At 47.3% G+C, this 18,545-nt stretch overlaps 1 protein-coding gene across 7 annotated transcripts in view; it reads right to left on the minus strand.

Moving 5' to 3' along the window:
* PHACTR4 (phosphatase and actin regulator 4) overlaps positions 1-18,545 on the minus strand; it is a 50,667-nt gene that overhangs the window by 20,118 nt on the left and 12,004 nt on the right. The window contains exons 1-2 of one of the 7 annotated variants that reach the window (XM_077189731.1): positions 13,086-13,101; positions 10,819-10,917 (exon numbers count right to left, since the gene is read on the minus strand). Coding sequence is in view for 2 of the 7 variants with exons in the window: in XM_077189727.1 (XP_077045842.1) it covers positions 661-706 (46 nt within the window). In the remaining 5 variants the exon portion in view is untranslated. Of the gene's footprint in view, positions 1-660; positions 989-4,699; positions 4,756-4,848; positions 5,005-10,818; positions 10,918-11,201; positions 11,218-12,795; positions 13,039-13,085; positions 13,133-18,545 lie in introns of those variants that run through there. The other 6 variants (XM_077189730.1, XM_077189728.1, XM_077189732.1 and 3 more) reach the window with 6 other exon arrangements.

The following is an 18,545-nucleotide window of genomic DNA, read 5'->3' on the forward strand; positions in this document are numbered from 1 at the left end:
AGCTAACAGCAGGTGGGAATGAGAGCAAGGCAGCAGCGGGATGTGGAAAGTCTCCTCACAGCCAGTGCTGGGAACAGCACCCACGACAGAGCTGGAGCAACACCGACCCCACACAGCGCTCGGGAAGCGGGGCTGCTCCGAGGGCTTACACAGTTGTGTTTTCTCCAGCCTGTTACTGAGATACTTCACAATGGAGAGAGAAAACAACCAGGGAGAGGATTGCCAAGCCCTTCTGCCCCCGAAACTGCTGCAGCTGCCCCAAAAGACGGGTGACATCAATCACAGAGAGGCAACTCTTGGTGGCTTTGGTCCCGGCTCACTCTCAGTGCTGACTCCTGCCCCATGCAGGTGAACATTCCCACTGTCCAAGTGCTTTGCAAAGGTACTATCCCTGAATCCACGCCAGCCAGAGGCTGTCCCTTAGAACAGCAGCTTGGAGCCTGTCTGAAGACCAGAGAACGTGTTGCACAGTGACCGCATGTGAAATCAGTAAGAGAATGGAAGGAAATGGAGTTATTTCTCTAGTTTCTCTCCCCAGCTGGGCGCAGGTTACACAAGTTCCACATTCCACTCCTCCCAACTCCTCCTGCAGTTTCACCTGCAGTGCTGGCCTGCTGCAGCCCCACGGCTCCCCGGTCTCCCCTGCCCTGCATTACTCACCAAAAGCACCTGGATTTACCGGTCTCGAGAAGTGCGGCTGCCCCATGGGATTCTGTTCAGACCGCTCTCCGGGAAGAGGTGGGAGGAGAACAGAGGAAAAGTCTACGCTGAGAACACTTCACCCTTTAAATGGTAAATCCACGCTCCGGATGGGGAAGGAGGCTGGCCAGGGAGGCACCCCCAGCTCTCAGGCCACGGTGTCCGACGGTCCGGCACAGCTCCTGCTCGCCCTGTGCCCCATGGCTGGGCACTTGATTCTCATAAATAAGTGTCCGTGCCAGCTCCCTTCACGCAGGAATGCCTGTCATTCCAGAGCAGAGCTGGCTAGGGCGAAGCTCAGGAAGGGGAGGAGACAGGCAGCCAGGATCCAGCCACTGAGCTGCACAATCCAAATTACCAACACCCCTCGCTCCTTCCTCGCATCCAGTTCAGCAAGAAGAGAGGAGAGCTGGGAGCGAGGAGAAGGAGAGCAGAGTGTTCTTCCCAGGGATGGGCTTGGAGAATCCATGCACAGCAACACACCAAGGGGTCTCACCTCACAAAATGGGATGAAGGAATTCCCAGCCTACCTGTGCCAGCTAAACACAAACTAAGGCAGTCAGGGATGAGACAGCCGTTCTCTAAGTGCTGTGGGAGCTGCATTACCCCCGAGCAAAGGGAATTTCAATGACAGCCTGAGCTGATATGCATCTAGCCAAATGTAAAAATACAATTTCATGCAATTCCCCTCTCCACTAAAGTTACCAGGAAGCATGTCTTCTCGTGTAATTTAAATTTAACAATGGAAAATTTAAATTTAACAAGGAAAGTAAAAGTTTAGTTTCTATTCATGTGTCACAACTTGATGGTTAAGGTAACAAACATCCCCCTCAGCCATCTGCCTCACAATAAAAGATCTCCAAAGTTTAAATATGTCCATTTGGATGCCTTCATTTATCATTATAATTTGGGCTAGGACTTCTGTGAACCTACAGCTTGTTTACCCTATACACCCTACAACAGAGAAGCAGGAAAATCTTTATTTATTCATTTAAAGTAGGGCTGTGGTGCTCGAGAAGCAAAGAGATACAAATCTGTGTTTCAAATTGCAGCTGGCTCTGGCCTTAAGCATCTTTCAGGAGTACCAGCCACTCTCTCCTCTTTTAGGGGAGAAAGCAAAACCCCACCAGAAAACAGCTGACAACATTCACAAAGCACCACAAATCCAAAAGTAACACCAGCATCATTATTTTCAAGGGAACTCATGGCCAGAAAAACCCATCAGTCCATCCTTCAGCTCCACACCTGAAAGGAAAGGTGCAAATTCTGTTCCAGAAAACAAAACATCAAAAAATGTTCCTGCCTCAGCTGCAGCCTGAGGTCAGAGCATGAGAGCAGCTCCTAAGAAACCCTCTGCTTTCAGAGGGCTTTGTTTCACCACTGGGGAAAAACACAGGACAAAGCAACCTGCCCTTGTCCCACTGGACATCCAGGATAAAGGAAAACCAACACTTCAAGCAAGGAAGAGTAATAAAAGGCAAAAATTCCCATAATAATGAGAAAGACCGTCTGACTTTGCTGCACAGCAACCAGAAGAAACCAGAGCAACTGTTTTACTCCTCAGGGACAGGTGATGACTTTCTTAAGATGAAAAAGTTGGAATAGCAAAAAGCTTTCTAAAGGAGAGCAAAATGGGAAACAGCTGATTGTCCCTTCAGCATTTTCTTTTAAAATACAGTAACGAAGAAACACCAGTTACATGAAAATTTTATGTGATTTAAGGAGAGGCAGATGGCTGAAATAAAAAAAAAACAGGCAGCAAACACTCAAACATGGAGTACATGAGCTTCTTCTGAAGTTTCATTTCCTCTCCATCCAGCCCAGCTTCCCATTAAACCCCTGGCATTTCCATGTTAATAATCTGTTTATATACATTGTAAAAGGAACTCTTCTGTATTGTTTCATTTTAAAATCTAATGAAAGCCATGAGCCCAATATTAGCTCCTCTAATAAAGGCAGCGCTGCTCACATTTCGGTTCACACCGACGTGAAATGCTACATTCACCCAGGGTGACTCAGACATTTGTGTTCCATGATTCAGCCACAGGAACATTAAAAAGGACTCCAGCATTATCCCATCCCTGCCGATGGAGCTGTTTAAAACCAGTGATACTGGGCGTTTTCCTTCAGAGCTCATCAGCAGAGAGTCAGGAGGAGCTACAGGGCCTTTAGGGCTCTTCCACTGTGGGAGATGCACCCACTAAAATCCTTCAGCCCTCTAATCAGTTTGGTTTCACCACAGTTTTTGTCTTCAGCTTTGGAAGAAGAAAATGAAAAAATCTTACAAGATCACATAACAGCTGTGTCTGCCCAGAGAGATGAACCCTTCTGAGCAGTGCAGCCATCACCAAGGGCAGCAGAGCAGGGAGTCACTCTGAACAAACGGGCACAACGCGACGCTCTTCCTTTCCCCTTACATGGAATGAAAGGCCAGTGTGGAAGTGGAAAATGGGTTATTTATAAGGCAGCTGGCATCACATTGTTTGCGTCCTGCAGACTTTGATGGCTCTGATGAGACAAACGGGAGCTGGGCTGCTCCTACACCACATGACTTCCTTCATGCTTCCTGTGACATTTCCAAGAGGGAAACTCCTATTTCCCAGAGCATTCCAGTTAGTCAGCATGGTGCTCCACCTCAGACAGCGAAGGGCAGCAGGTCCAGCACGTCAGGGGCTTGGTGCCACCACCCCGTGCTGGGAAGGTGAGCATGCCGTGTCCCACAGCAGCCCAGCTGCTGACCACGATGGAGCACAGCTGGATGGTTGTGCCAAGGAGCTGACTGGCAGCCCCACCTCTGGGAAGGCGAGGCCGTGCTCCTGGAGAGCCCTGTGCTCACGGCAGGTGGCTGGAGCACAAGGAATGGGCTCAAAACGTTGTAACTAAACTGGGCTGTGAGCCCAGAGGAGCTTAAGGCAAAAATACCCTCCAGCCTCGTTTTCTGGGGAAATACAACTTCCATTGGAAGTAAGCTTTAGCCAGTACTGGAAAAGCCTCACCGTCTCCTCACCGCTCCCTGCAATTACAACACAGGCCAAGTATTTTCTTGTTTACTAGTGAAGGAATGCTGAGGAATGTCATCTTGACAAAATTAAAGATTCAGTCACATCTTGGCTAACTTGACTAACCCTAATTTGATCACTATGGTGATTCATGGCTTTGCCATCTCAAGGCAAGGGAAACTCCAAAGCTGATGAACAACTTTTTGGAGCACCTTGTAGCAGCATTAAAAGAAAGTCTGGTCAGAAGCCAAAGGAAGCACACATATAGGATACATTCCAGCAAAGCATCAGGCATTAGCAAAGCATCAGCGTGTTCCCAACAGGGAAGCATTAAGAGGCAGGATACCCATCTGCCACTTCCAGCTACATTATTAGGAACGCATTAGGCAAAAACACGGAGAAGAAAATTACATTAATTATCGCATTGTTTAGAGAAGAAACAGGAATGGCATTTAGCTTAACTCTTGTTTAACCCTCTCCTGCAGCAAAAACTCAAGATACTCAGAGAAAAATGTATAAACTGACATCACCTGAGGCCCCCCATTTCAAAACACGGGGATGAAGAAAATCAAAATATATTCCCCTCCTTCCGAAGCATTGCCCAGCACGAGGTTTTAGAGCTGGCCCAGCACAGCACACAGTGCTCTTCCCAAGAGAGTGGCTGCTGCTGTACAGTCACATCCATCACAAACAGCCTTACAGGACAAACCCAACTCTTAAGACTTTACAGCTCTTTGCAGACATTATCCAACATAAACATGTCCTCCAGCAGAGTAAGTACATCTATGCCACTTATAAAACCCATGGGACAAACTCTGTTTTGCATAACATTGCAAGTTAACAACAAAAGCTAACAGCAAAAATATCAGTAAATATGAAACCTCTAAATTCAAATTAAGTTGCAATTAACCCTAAGAGGTAGGAGTATATTTAACTTTAAGTCAGTCTTCAGTGTATAGGTCAAAGTCCACAGACTCATGATCCCAAATTTCTCTTCCTACCTCTAATCCTTCAAGATGTCAAACTTCAGCTGCAAGCCTGTCTGCTCACACAGGAACTGGAAAGAAAGGCAGCAAGATTCCTCTGTAAAAGTTGTTTCCTCTTTTAAACGTTTCGCAAAAATCTCAGTAAATGGATTTGCTCTTCATACCCAAAGCTGAAACTGCAGCAAACACCTTTGCTCTGCCAACCCGACGGGCTTGCAGCAGCCCCACTGCACCAATAATCCAAATTATCCTTCAACACCTCCAGCTTTCCAGTCTGAAGTTACATTTTTTCCAAATTACTGCACAAGCCAGGCAGTGCCAGGGCATCCTACCAGCCCTCATCCGCCTGGCTCTGCTCAGGGAAGCTTACAAAAGCGCCTTGGTTTAGTTTTTGGGGAACACCCAATTTTCTGCACCTGCTCTGCTTTAATTATTGACTAGGCGAGGAGCTCCTGATTAAAATGCAAGGCAAGTCTGGCACACAACCTCGGCTTCTGATCATCGCCCGCAGATACAGTTGGAACAGAAACCCAAATTCCCTGCCACAGCTCAGGAATTAAAAGAAAGGGTGGATCAGTTTCACTTGGGGCACTTAAATTCAGCAAGGAAAATACTTTTTGTACCCTTGCAACTGAAAACTCTCACAACATTTGAAATTTTAAACCACAGCTTTAGGTTCACACACAGAGAGAAGGTTTAAAAGCTTCCTTTCAATTGTACTGTGTTTTTACAAGTCATTTCTGCCAGAGTAAACCTAACAGGTAATTACAGGTCTGACCTCCTTCTATTGCACAAATATGCCTTTGGAAACAACGTGGATAAATATTTGCCCAATACAAGAAGACAACTCCAAGAGGAACCATTCCAGTTTATCAACTCTGTGATTCATGTTGATACAAGCTCTATTCTCTATTTAAGGAACAAGATAACGCTTAGGAAGTGCATCTGCCCAAATTATGTTTCATAGATCTGCCATGGGCCACCCTAAACAGTGGCACTGCCAGACCTCAGGTCACACCCAGACAAGAGCCATCAGCAAGACAGGGAGTGAACTTCCACTGCAGATACTGACCCTTGCTCAACCACCAAGGTATCTCTGAGCAGCAGCCAGGCTGAGGACAGAAACATGAGTAAAACACTGCTGCTAATGTGAATAAAGCAGTGCTGGGGCTGTGCTGTGTAACATCCCGTTCTTCCCCTTTGGAACTGGGGAGATAATTATGGAGGCCCAAAGGAGCTGAAAACAGAACGAGAGCACTCCCCCTGCCCCTTCAGCCTTATCCTGAAATCCCAATCCCAGATGCTCCTATTTTCTGCCAGTACTAAGAGAACTTGGGAAAACAAGGTGGTGGCAGCCACAGCCACCAAAAGCCATCCAGGAAGAAGGCACAAAAATCAGACAGGATGATTGTGTCCCAAACCATGCAGACCTTGAGCCCCCCAAACCCAACGCTGTTTATGCATCACACTGGCTCACAGGAGTGCAGGGACAATGCCATGGGAATTGTTTACAGTGTCAAGGTCCTTTCATAGAATTAAAGGAAATGTCAAGAGATGAGATAACACCAACAGCTCTGAAGGTACAGAATCCTAACTTTATAGGAAGCTATTTCTCCCTGAGTTGCTTCTCTCTCTTGCAGGAACAATCCTTCACACATTCCCAGATTCCTCATTTCACATAATTCCCTAATCCGCTGTCTGTAGAGAACCAGCAGCAGAGTGGTACACAAAAATTATGGTGTATAAACAGATATTAAACTGTTTCTCTGTGCACTTTGGGTTTAAAATCAAGGATTTTCTCTTGTGCTGAATTGCCATCTCAAAAAGCTTGTGGAAGGTGCTGGCTCCCTTGCAGTGAGAATTATCCCCTGAGGTCCCTGGAATTGCAGGCTACTGCAATGCCATCTGAATCTGTCACCTTATCAGCAGCAGGGCTGGCTGGCCTCTGGGCACTTAAACTGGTCCTAAATCCCAGGTGTCCCCTTGGCTATACCAGCCCCCACATCCTCTAGGTGCCTTCTTTGAGACAGCCCAGACACTTTGTCATTAGCAACCCTGAGGGCTGTTTCTGCAGTAAATGAGCTCCTTGGATCTTCCAAAACAATTCTCACCTTCCTCAAGGGAACAGAAAAGAATAAAAATAAAACCTCACCAAAAAAATCTGCAGTTCTTAACAAGATCAGCCCTTAAAAAACAAAAAAAGAGAGAGAATCAAAGCTTGGAAACAAAAACCCGACATCCTTTAATAACAGAACTTTCCTGTATTTATGGAGATTTCTGGTTTGGCACAAAAACATCTGCTCATTTAGTGGGTGTTATAAGCATCACTTTATATTCTGGTGATGCTGAAACCAAGAGGCCTGGTTTAGTGGTAAATGAGCAGAGAAAAACATTTTCCATGACTTTGAAACCCAAATTCTAGTTCTCACTGGGGTGTAGGGCTTCACCTCTCCACTGTACGTGGCCATCTCCAGTCACTGTGTTCTGTGCTGCTGCTGCCACTGCTGGCAGTGACAGTGCCACTTGCCCTGGCAGTGACACCAACACCATTCCAGCTCGTTCAAACCCTGCACAGAAGGCAGGCCAGCACAGCCTGGAGGTCTGGGCCCAGCAGGAAAACAACCTGGCTGTAATGGCCACAGCCAGCGCCTGAACTATGGCTCTTCTGTCCTCCTTCCAGGGTCATTTTGGTTCCTGGTTTTCCTGACAATAGTTACCTTGCAATTTATCCCACTGCTTAAAACCAAGCTACAGATAATCCCTTTTAAGCACCCCACCCCACTTGTGTTTAGAACAATCACCACAGGCTATCACGGGTGCAAAATGTGATTTTCAAGCCAGAACTAACTACTCTCTGCAAATATGATGGCCCAGAGTAGTCTCCATCACAGAATGACATCATCTCACTCAATGGCAGATCCTTGATGCCAGGAAGGTGTGACACAGGGAAGTCTCCTTTTAAACTTGTCCTTGTTCTTCAGTTCTTTTCCTAAACATCTGTTTAGGGATGGGCTTAAGGGATCCTTGCTGTGGAGGAGTGAATGGCTTCAGGAGGCAAAAGGGTGCTCATTGTCAAACTCATTAAAAAAAAAATAACCCAGCACTGCTGCAACACACTGCCTGATCAATACTTTATCCTGAGAAGGAACATAAGAAAAAGCCCTGAACAGGGCAAGGGTGCCAGACTGACACACATAATCCCATTAGAGTTATCCAGAGCACTCCGTTTGCTCACTATCTGAGAGATAACAGGATTAACTTCATGTTCAACATAATTTCAGCCTAATAATTGCAGAATCACTCCTACACCCCTAATGTCATTGATTCAGCAGGGGATTCCCATCACCCCCCCACGAGTTCCAGCCTTGAAAGCCCCTTCATTAGCGTCAGCATCTTAAGTTAATTACTTGGAGAGATTTTCCTTTCCTCTCCCAAAGCAAAATGTAACTTAACCCCTGCAACCTACAATGCTTGGGCAGAACAAAGCCCTGCCTTCCCTGCAGGAAGGGACCCTGTTTATTTTCCTAATCACCACTTCAGTTTCCAAGAGTTAATGTTAAGACCAAAGAGCCGGAGGGGAGAAGGGCAGGTTTTTTCATAATTTTGGTTGAATTTCAACAAAAAACATGACAAAGGCTGGTTATAGTCCTCTCAAAGATCAAGGTTCAGCCCCAGATCCCTGCCTAACTCTGCCTTCCTGGGGAGAGGGGGCTGATCAGCCAGCCAGGAGCACCACAGAGCCTCCAGGAGCATTTTCCTTGCCAAGCCATGACTTGCTGCTCACCTCGCCTGGAAAGGAGTCCCTTAGAGCAGTGGGGCTGGGGGAGGAAAGGGAAAGCGCACAAAGCAAACAGCACAGAGAGCTGCTTCCGACCATAGGGGGAACAGAGCACAGGAACCGGGATGTGTTTTTATAGGGGATTTTCTCATGGAGCGCAGAACACCATTAAATTCTACCTTTCACGTGCAGTGGGAGGCTGTGCTATACCAATTAGGGCAGTGTTGCTATGCTGGCACTGAGCCTAACACGGTGCCAAATCAGACCCCACTGCACTGCCTGTGAAAGCCAGCGTCCACAGCCACTGCTTGGCTGCACCGTCACGGTTTGTCTCTTCTACCCCCCCAAAAAGGAGAGGGAGGGGGAAAATCTCCTACAGAAATTCAATTCACAAAATTCTTGAATGGTTTGAGTTGAAAGGGATCTTCAAATTTATCTCGTTCCACTCCCTGCCATAGTTCACTATCCCAGGGTGCTCCAAGCCCTGTTCAACCTGGCCTTGAACACCTGCAGGGATGGGGCAGCCACAGCTTCTCTGGACAGCCTGTGCCGGGGCCTGCCCTCCCTCACAGGGAAGGATTCCTGCCCAACATCGCACCCACCCTGCCCTGGCAGCGGGACGCCGTTCCCCTGTCCCCTGTTCCCCTTCTCGAGCCCGTGCAGCCCGGCCTGGCCTAGCCCGGCCTGGCCCGGCCCGGCCCCGCGCGCCCTCTGGCGGCCACAGCGCAGCTCTGCCCGGAGCCTGCGGGGCATTTCCCGGACAAACGCATCACAACCCACACAGTGAATTAATCCCTTTGGAATCTTAACATCTCCGCTTCGCAGAGCGAGACAAACTCCGGCTGGGCTGAAGAGCCATGTTCTCCCTAAGCAAGTCATGGTTTTCCACTCATTCCACACAACTGCAAGGGCCCAACCTGTAAAAAAGCCACCTGGTATCTCTGGTTTCTTGTTTGTTTCAGGATACAAAAGACACCTTCAGCAGCCAGAGCCAGGGCTCCTTTCCAAGACAAAGGAGAGCCAGGCAGATAAAGTGGTGATGTCAGCAGTGACAACATCCAAATGTTCACACTGGGATTGCACCTCAGGACCAGCCTGAGGGCCTGGGAGTAGCTTTGTGCAGCCAACAGCTCAGCTAATACTGGCAGGCACAGCTCACAAAGGCAGCAAGATAATGAGAACATTCGGTATTTTGTTTTTAAAAGACCAGGTTTACCACTCAACCTGGACACATTGCTCCTGTGTGAAGAAACAGTAATAACAAAAATCACATTTATACTAAACCTCCTTGCCCCTGGTTCCAGGCAGGCTCCTCTTCTATTTCCAAACCCAATAAAATCAGCTACTAAAATACCCGGACAGAATTTACAGGCAATGTTCCAGGAGCAAGGTGAATTTAAGGTCCAACAAGTTCAAAGGAAAACTAGAAACTCTGGGAACCTACTGCCCTGCTCCATGCCCTACTTACTGAGCCACAGGAGCTCCACACTCACTGTTTCACAGCAAATCACCCTGAATTGCCCAGAGGATCGATTGCATGTCCGACAAGGTCTTATCTCTTCACACAAGGAATGAGATTGTTCAATTCTGTCATGAAGCATTTCAGCAAAGACATTTCTCACTCAACATCAACCTTCCTATCTTGCTCCAACCAGCCTGGAGGCCGAGGCATCTCCATCCCAGCACATCCACAGCTGAGCCAGGAAACCACAAACCCAGCAGAATTAACCTCTGCTTTCCCCCAGCCAGAGATATGGGTACAAACTACAAGACCACTTAGCACACCACCTTCAAAAATCCCTCAAGATGGGGTGTCACAGCATAATGAAGTCTCTGGCAGGTCAGCAAATAATCTCTGTAAAACATTTGGCTCGTAGCTCAGGAGGGAAACGCAGCAAGAGTTCAGAGACCTCCTCAACTTGTTCAGGGAGGAATTATTGGGTATTAATTTTCAGAAATGCCATGCTAACTAGATGAATGGCTGAGCTGAACCACTTGCAAATGCAGCCAGAAAAACAGCACCAACATGCCATCAAGTGCCCCAAGCACCCTGACAGCACTCAGTACATTAATTACACGAAGAACTAGAACAAATTTAAGAACAAAAGGCTGTCAGGATAATGTCTCAAAGTATTTTGCTAACCTGTCAAGTGCACTTGACTTATTTCCGGTAATGCTTTCAGGTAGGTAAGGAAATGCTCTGTGCTGCACCTTGTTTAAAAGACAAATGCTTTGCACTGAGATCAGTTCCAGACTCTGGTAACCTGCCTAAGGAACAGCAGGAATTTGCCTTTCTACCTGCTTGCAAGTTAGTGCACATCGAGGCAGGGTTGTGAGCAAATTTTAAGCTGCGTACCTGTTCTAGAATACCATGTATGGACAGCTCTGAAACTTCACTGCAGCTGCCTGGAGACCTGGCTTCCACTCGTCCTCAGGGATGAGCACGAATTAAAATCTGAAGACAACAGCAAATTTCATTTTTAAATTAGCCAGGGCAGTGAGCCAAGGAAGGCTCCCCCACCCACCCATGGCTGGTGGAGGCTGACAGCTCAAAAGGATTTACGCTTCCCTGTGCATTCCCAGTGGCCATTCCAAGCACACCAGCTCAAACAAGCGCCAGCCATGCAGCATTGTGAGTGCAGTTAATATCCAACCAGGGAGGACAGCAATGCACACAAAGCACCAGGCTTGAAGGGAACAAAGGGCACCGACTTGGACTTCAGCTCAGCTCCATCTTACCTCAGCTCCGGGATCAACCCAGCAGTCCTGAGCCTAGCACTTGGAGAACAAATAGCCATAAACGCAGAGGAATTTCAAGGAAATTATAATACAAGATCCATCTTTTTATTCTGTCTTTAATACAGGGCTCTTGGCTTCCAGCACTAAGGAGGTAAAGCTTCGTGACCAGCCATGGGGACTGTCTGTGCATGCAAAGATAACCCAGGACGGATCCTCCATCCTGAACTGGCACTGCTCAATTGCTCAGAGGGAATGGGGAAGTAACTTCAGTAAAGTTGGCAAAATACAAACAGAACATACAGCTTTTCACATCCCAGCACTCATCAAAACATGCACTCTGAGAAACCTCAAAAGGCTCCAGAACTGTGTCTCACTGATGTAGCCAAAAAATGGGGTTCAACTGCCCGTGAAAAGGGACACAAAAGCTTTGTGATGGGAACAGAGGTGGCCAGTGACAGTCCCAGCCCTGGTGAATGAGGAGAGCTCACTGACCACAGAATGGCTGGGGATGGGAGCCATCCCACACCTTGAATATCTCTTGAATATCTTGTCCCAGCCCCTGGTGTGGCAGGGACACCTTCCCCTAGACCAGGTTGCTGAGAACCCCATCCAACCTGGCCTTGATGTTGCTCAGAGCCATCCCAGTAACTGAAGCTCTAGAGACTGAGAAATGGCCCTGCTCTGCTGTGTCCCAGGGCTGAGGAGGAGCTGCCACCTCCACAGGCACGGCTCCAGCCTCAGCTGCCAGCACCACACTCACTTCACCCGCCACCCCCTCCATAAGTCAGCTTTTGGAATTAGCTTGCCACGAGCAAATCAGAAGGGAAAGCAATCACCACAGATTAAATGTGCACTTTACAGCCTGACAAAGAGGGGGCACAGCAGTTCTTGCCACCAGGACTACAAGCACATTTATGCAGGAGTTCTTGGCTTGCAGATGATCTAACCAGGCCACTGGGCCCCAACACACCAGCTCTGTATGAAGCCAAAAACTGGCCTTCATCTGTCTCACCGAGCATACTGCCCTGCTGACAAGTACAACCATTCCCAAAGCTTTCAGGATGGCATCACTGACTGCACAGAATAACCTAGAAATATTATTTACGAGTTAGAACCACCAACTGCAGTGTCACAGTCCAGAAGATGTGAGGCCAATATGCTGTGTGGATACTGGTTTCCCATGGTGCAGGCAAGAGCTTTCACGCACACCTCATGTCAATGGCAGGGAAAAAATGGGCATTTAACTCCTTTCTTGTAGCCATTTTAGGCAAACAGATGGAAGAGCTCTTCAAGGCAATCTCTAAGCAAAAAATCTGTGAGTTTTAGTTACAACCATATCCTTGCATCAGTTAAACCTACCAGCAATGAATTTCATTGCTTCAGGGCAAGCACTACACACTGCCTAAAGCAAGAGATTTAAATTTTAATTTAAAAAAAAAATCCTGTATCTTCTGCAACACAGAGCAGCCTAAAGGAATAAATACAGAACAACAGGAACAACCAGAAGCTGATCCTCCTTTATGCCTTGCCATGTGCCTTGTTCAAACCAGCTAATTGCTTCTGGTCTCTTCCTTATTAAGAAAGGGGATGTTACCTGTTTTCAAGAACTCAGGATAGCCAAGAGACCAGTATTCCAGGTTTCACAGATGGGAGATTCCAAAAAAGATCTTCCATATGTACAGAGCTTCAGTCAGATCTGGTCCACACCACAGTACAAATGCAGCTGATGCATCTGCCAAACTACATTATTTCCTAATCACCTTCTACACTTGAAATGAAGACACCAAGTTTAAAGTAATCAGGTTCTTTATGATGCGTAGCCAAGGAGGACAGGTCAGGTCCATAATCTGTGGTGAGATACCGAAGACTGAAGACTGTACTCACCGGCGTTCTCTTCCATTCCTCTCGTACACTAGTGTCCAGAGAAATTCCTACAAAATAGGAAACAAAGTCAACACACAAATTAAAATTCCAAGTGTGAACAAAGCTCAGATTTGGTTTTATTTCTCTGTCAGCTCTGCTCAGCCTACACAAAACCAGTGTGGAGGGAACCTAGAGCAGAAATCCTGCCCCAAACTAGGAAGAGTGTGACATTGTCACCCCTCATTGAAGGCATAAGAAGCTTCTAATCACACACATGCGGTGATGGAAAGAAAAGAGAAACAAAATTAAGGTGACATAATTACAAGGCAGTGCTATTTGTTCCCAGGGAAAACATTCCACATCTGCCTCTTCAGGAAGGGATGTGCCTGCTGTAAAAGGGAACAGCCTACTGCTTATCTAGCAAAGGCAGCACAGCACGTGCACAGGAAGTATTTCAGATGTCACACAGCATCAAGGCACTTCTGAACATACTGGGGTGGGGGAACATAAAAAAAAAGGAACCAGGATTTTAGTAGAAAAGACTTTTTTTTTTCTGGAGAAAGTTCTGAAATGAGATGCCAGGGGAACTAAGTTTAGGGAAATCACAACGTGTCTTGATTTTGACAGATTCTGCAGCACAGTAAAAACAGGCTCAGTATTTTAGAAAAAGGGAGGTTCTGTCCTCAACATCTTGCAGTTCAAACTTAGACAACCACAACTGGACATGTCAGCAGGAACAGCATGGGGTGACTAGGGAAGAACTACAAAATCAGGTTGTTCCAGCGCTGTTCGAAGCCAGCCTTCATCCATAGCCCACTTCAGCCTAACCTTCTCCTCATGAAGCCCAGGCCAACGCATCCCCTTTGGCCCAGGCACAAAGCACAGTTTGGTGGCTTTAGTGTAACATCACATCAGCTCCTCATCTTCATGTGACAACGTGCTGAGTGTGCAGCACGTGCTCAGCTTGTTCAAGAGCATCCCAGGGCTGCAGTGTCAGCGGGCACAGCCGCACACACCATCGATGGAAGCTCTGCCAGTGGGGCTTTTCAGCTTTGCTTTGCTCAGCTGTGTGGGGGAAAATGCTTCTTTGGATCAGACAACCATGCTCCAGGCTACTTCTCTCTGATGTAGCTCAAATTCTATCGCAGCGATGTTCTCAGAATGGAAGGGGGAAACACCTCAACAGAGCCATTAAACCCTCAAAACACAATTGGGGATCACAGCTTTAAACAGCTTAGAAAAAGGAACAAGTATCTGTACAGGTTTCTGGGCAGCAAACGAGAACATCAGAAGGTTTTGATTTCAGAGGCAGACAGCCACAAGTTGCTCAGGAAACACCCTCAATCCCTCCAGTCTAATCCATTAACACTGTTAAAATACAGCTTTCACACACATTTGGATGCATGGTTTGGTGCATCCACGTGTTGCATCGAGGACACCACTTGCAAGAACTGGAATGAATGAACGACAGAATCGTTCAAGCTGGAAAAGCCCTCTAAGATGATTAAGTCCAAACACTAACCCGTGTCCTCAAGTGCGACACCCACATGTTTTTGACCGCTTCCAGGAATTCTGACTCCAACACTGCTCTGAGCAGCCTGTGCCATGGCTTGACCACCCTTTTGGTGAAGAAATTTTCCCTGATATCCAACCTAAAACTCCCTGACACAACTTGAGGCTGTTTTATCTTATCCTGTCCCTTACTCCCTAGGTGCAGAGCCTGCCCCTCATCTGCTCCAGTCTCCTGCCAGGGAATGTTCCCCCACTGAAGGCAGAAGAGCCACCACCATCCCTGCCTGCCCTTTCAAGCACGCCCTTGTGGGAAAGGAAAGCAGAAGGGAAACTGAAACCGCCACCTCAAGGCCTGCTTGAACCTCAGCACAAATGACAGCAGTGCTCCCACTGCTCCCCAGGAGCTGGGTTTGATTTGCCTTTCAAGGGCATTGCTGCACAGGCTGCGCTGAGCTCTGCACTGCGAGGGGCACATTTGTGCCTGGAATACTGATCCTGGCAGCAGCCACTGCTGGACACTCGCTGTGCACACCCCAGACATCTGTCACTGCCCAACGGCGCAGCTGGGAGCACCTCAGCCTGTGCTGGGAGGCTCTTTCTGAGCAGAACACTAAATCCTCAATATCTGGTTATCGACAGAATCAGCATAAAAGGCACACTGGGGGAAAAAAAGTAATGCCAGGGTAGAGGAAGAAGGAGCAAAGTCTGCGTTCCCGCAGCATTGCCTGCACTGAGGAACAGGCATCTCTACCAAAGAATGGATTAAGCAGTGCAGATCCTGCTGCCAGCATTAACTACGAGTGGCTAACTGGAAAGCTGTATTCTGGAATGATATTTGAGATAACCCACTCCACAGAACAGAAATTTGCTTTTATCCCCTACTGTCACAGGTTTCCCAGATACCTACTTCTGAGAAAACTTGGCTTTTTAATTTCCTCTAGCATGACATGCCACAGCTCTCTGAATATTCATGTCCTCTGAGTGCCCTACATTCCCCGGGCCTGACAGCTGTGTGAAATTCCTGTTCCTGAGAGCCCCGTTGCCGGCACAGCTCAGGACTCTCCCCTGCCCCTCTGGTACTCAGGCCATCACAGCAGCAGAACCATGTCTTTGTCTGCCTCGAGACTTCAAACACTTTACAGCTTTTTCCCCAGCTCTTTGTACCACTCTAAGAATATATTCCTGTTCCATTGACCCGGCTCTGAACTCCTGCAGAAAGGCGATGGCTTCTTTCCAGCTAGGCAGCTAATCCACACACAATAGAAAAGGACTGTTTCACAGCAATGCTGGAGTGTTTTGTACCCTGTTTCTTCAGTCTTAACACATTCCCTGTGCACAGGGAATTTTGTCTTTCCCAGCTCGGCCCATGTGCTCAGCTCTGTCACATTCTCTCCCAGCAACACAAACCAGCCCAATTCCAGATTTTGGATCTCCTTCCATGCCCTCCTACCCATTCCTTGCACCAGCACCAATGCAGCTGCTCTGGGAACACTCAAAGATGACCTGATGCACACCAAGCACATCCAGAGGAATGGGCTGGGGATGACAGGACCTCGGCCGGACCAAGAGCTGCACACCAAGGCGCCACTGTTTGCTCCAGCCTTGGGCAATCCACATCCGTGAGCTTTACTGAATGCCCTTTTACATCTTCACTCCTTCCTCACCATCTCATTTTCAGCAATCCTTACCCAGACTTCTGGAATATTAAGCATTCAGTTCCCTTCAGAATGAAGCTCATTAGCTGGACCCCTCTGTCCTGACTGCTCATCTCCTCCAGTAACATGAACAGCTTCCTTCAAAAGACTACAGCACATTTCCAAAAGTCCAGCTAAAACCGAAGCCAATGTTGGTTGTTTTCCCCAACTAAACTAGAAAACTGACAACTCTTCCAAGCAGAAGTGGCACATTACTTCTCCACAGTGGCTGCCAACAGGCTTGCCTTAGGCATGGAAACGCAGTTTCCACGCTGGCTCAGCTCTAAATCACCATCCCAGAGAGGGACACGACAGCAGCTGGGCAGCTACTACAGGGCTTTTACTGTAATGAGACACAAAACCCAAGGCTGTCTTGGAAAAAAACGCATGTGGGGGAGAGAAAGGATGCTCTTATAACTGTTTGGAACTATATCCACCAGCTGAAGGGAAAGGAAGGGTTAACACATACCCATAGCTTGAGGAACATGCTCCTGCATTAATATAGACCATGACCCATGAAATTAAACAAGCTCACCTGACAACTCCCAGATGATTATTCATTTTGACCCAATATGGTGCTAGTAACAGCCAATAAACAAATATTATATTATTGCCGCTTCAGCCCTTTGCTTTACACTACTTAAAAAACTACATTACTGCAGCAGCAGCCAGAAGGCTCCCACAGATGATGAGAGCCCAGCAAAGGGCTGGTGCTGCCCACAACAGCTCACCAGCATAACAAGACAAAGCAGACACCAGGAATAAGGCCAGTTGGGAGATGGCAGCCTCTGCTTCATCACTCAGACAACGTCCTGAGTCTTCCTCCCTGAATTGCCAAACTCCACCTGAATGGTTGATCCAAGCCATCAGGGCTCTCCCTAGCTGCAAATGTTTCTCAAGGGCCAGACTCACAAACCCTCCCCAACTAGCCCATGGATCTGGCTGCCTGTTCCTTTTTATACATGCAATTTCAAAAGTAAAATCAACATTTTATTCTCTCACCAATAACTACTCCTTCCAGGAAGACAGATGAGCGGATTTTTGCAAAGGTGAGATAGCTCCACCTAATGCCATGGGTCTGTTGGCAATGAAACTCCATCAGGTCCTCAGGGGGAGGGCTAAAGAAACTCATTTCATCTGCCAGCAGTGAGATTAAGAGCATGGTATGGTAAACAATATTAAAATTCTGTTCTACAAAGCAGAATACCTCAACAGCACCAAAGTATTCTCCCAAAGGAGAGATTATAGCACGGGTGCACAAGTGGAGTTTAAGTATTACAAGGGAAATTCTTAAAAAGCCTAAATAGATCAACCATGCCAAATGCCCTAGTACAGATTACAAGACAAGGTGTAAAGGTATAATTAACCTCTTGTTGGATAGTGGTACAAAGGGGAAGAGATGCACAAGCCCCTTTTCAATTCAGTGGATGACAAAAAGCTCATGTATTTTTCTGACTCCATCTAAAACAAACCAGCTCCACCTAAAAGTCTTGGTTTGCTCATGTCCTTTGCTCATATGGTTTGAGCACCATTTGCTGGTTTCTGCAAATTGCTGGAACTACAAATGCTGGTTTCAAAATCCTCTGAGCAGCCTCGGCTGACCCAGTTTGTTCTGCACTAATCACACACTGAGCAGTGGAGAGGTCAGTTGGAGGGAAATCAGAATACTCCTCCTCAGGAAAACCACACAGATTAAACCCAGTTGTTCTGCAGCCTAATGTGGCAACATGCCAATTAACGGGGTGCACCACTAATTAGCAGCCCAGCAGTTTTCCTCTCTTTCCAAGGATCCCAACACTACAAGCATTTCTGCACTTGTTGGGAAGCAATGGCTTTGAGCAGGAGCACAGCAGCTGGTTAGCACAAGGAATGGGTTTTGTGGAGGAAGTGGAAAAATCAGACATTAGCATAACAGCTCTATGTGCAATTTAAATAGAAAATTGGAATAACCAGGACTGAAAACCTCAACACAGTTCATATTACAGTCAATTAAACCGGTGGCTTTTTGTCACAGATTGAACATTTGATAAGTGGCTCCCCATGCAAACAGCAAATGCTTTCCAGCAGCTCAGTAGCTGCCTGTGGGTGGCACAGTAATATAAGGTTACCAGAGAGGAACTGGAAAGGGAAGGGAGCTGCATCCTCTAGGGCAGCCCCACGGGGAAGGTGAGTGCCTTTTTCCAACACCTGGGCAAAAGCAAGCCTTAAAAGTACTCACGGCCATGCTGTGCAGAACTCTGGAGTGGGACTCCTGACCCCGCATCCTTACTGCCCT

Source organism: Agelaius phoeniceus, chromosome 22 (genome assembly GCF_051311805.1).
Source record: "Agelaius phoeniceus isolate bAgePho1 chromosome 22, bAgePho1.hap1, whole genome shotgun sequence".
NCBI lineage: Eukaryota > Metazoa > Chordata > Aves > Passeriformes > Icteridae > Agelaius > Agelaius phoeniceus.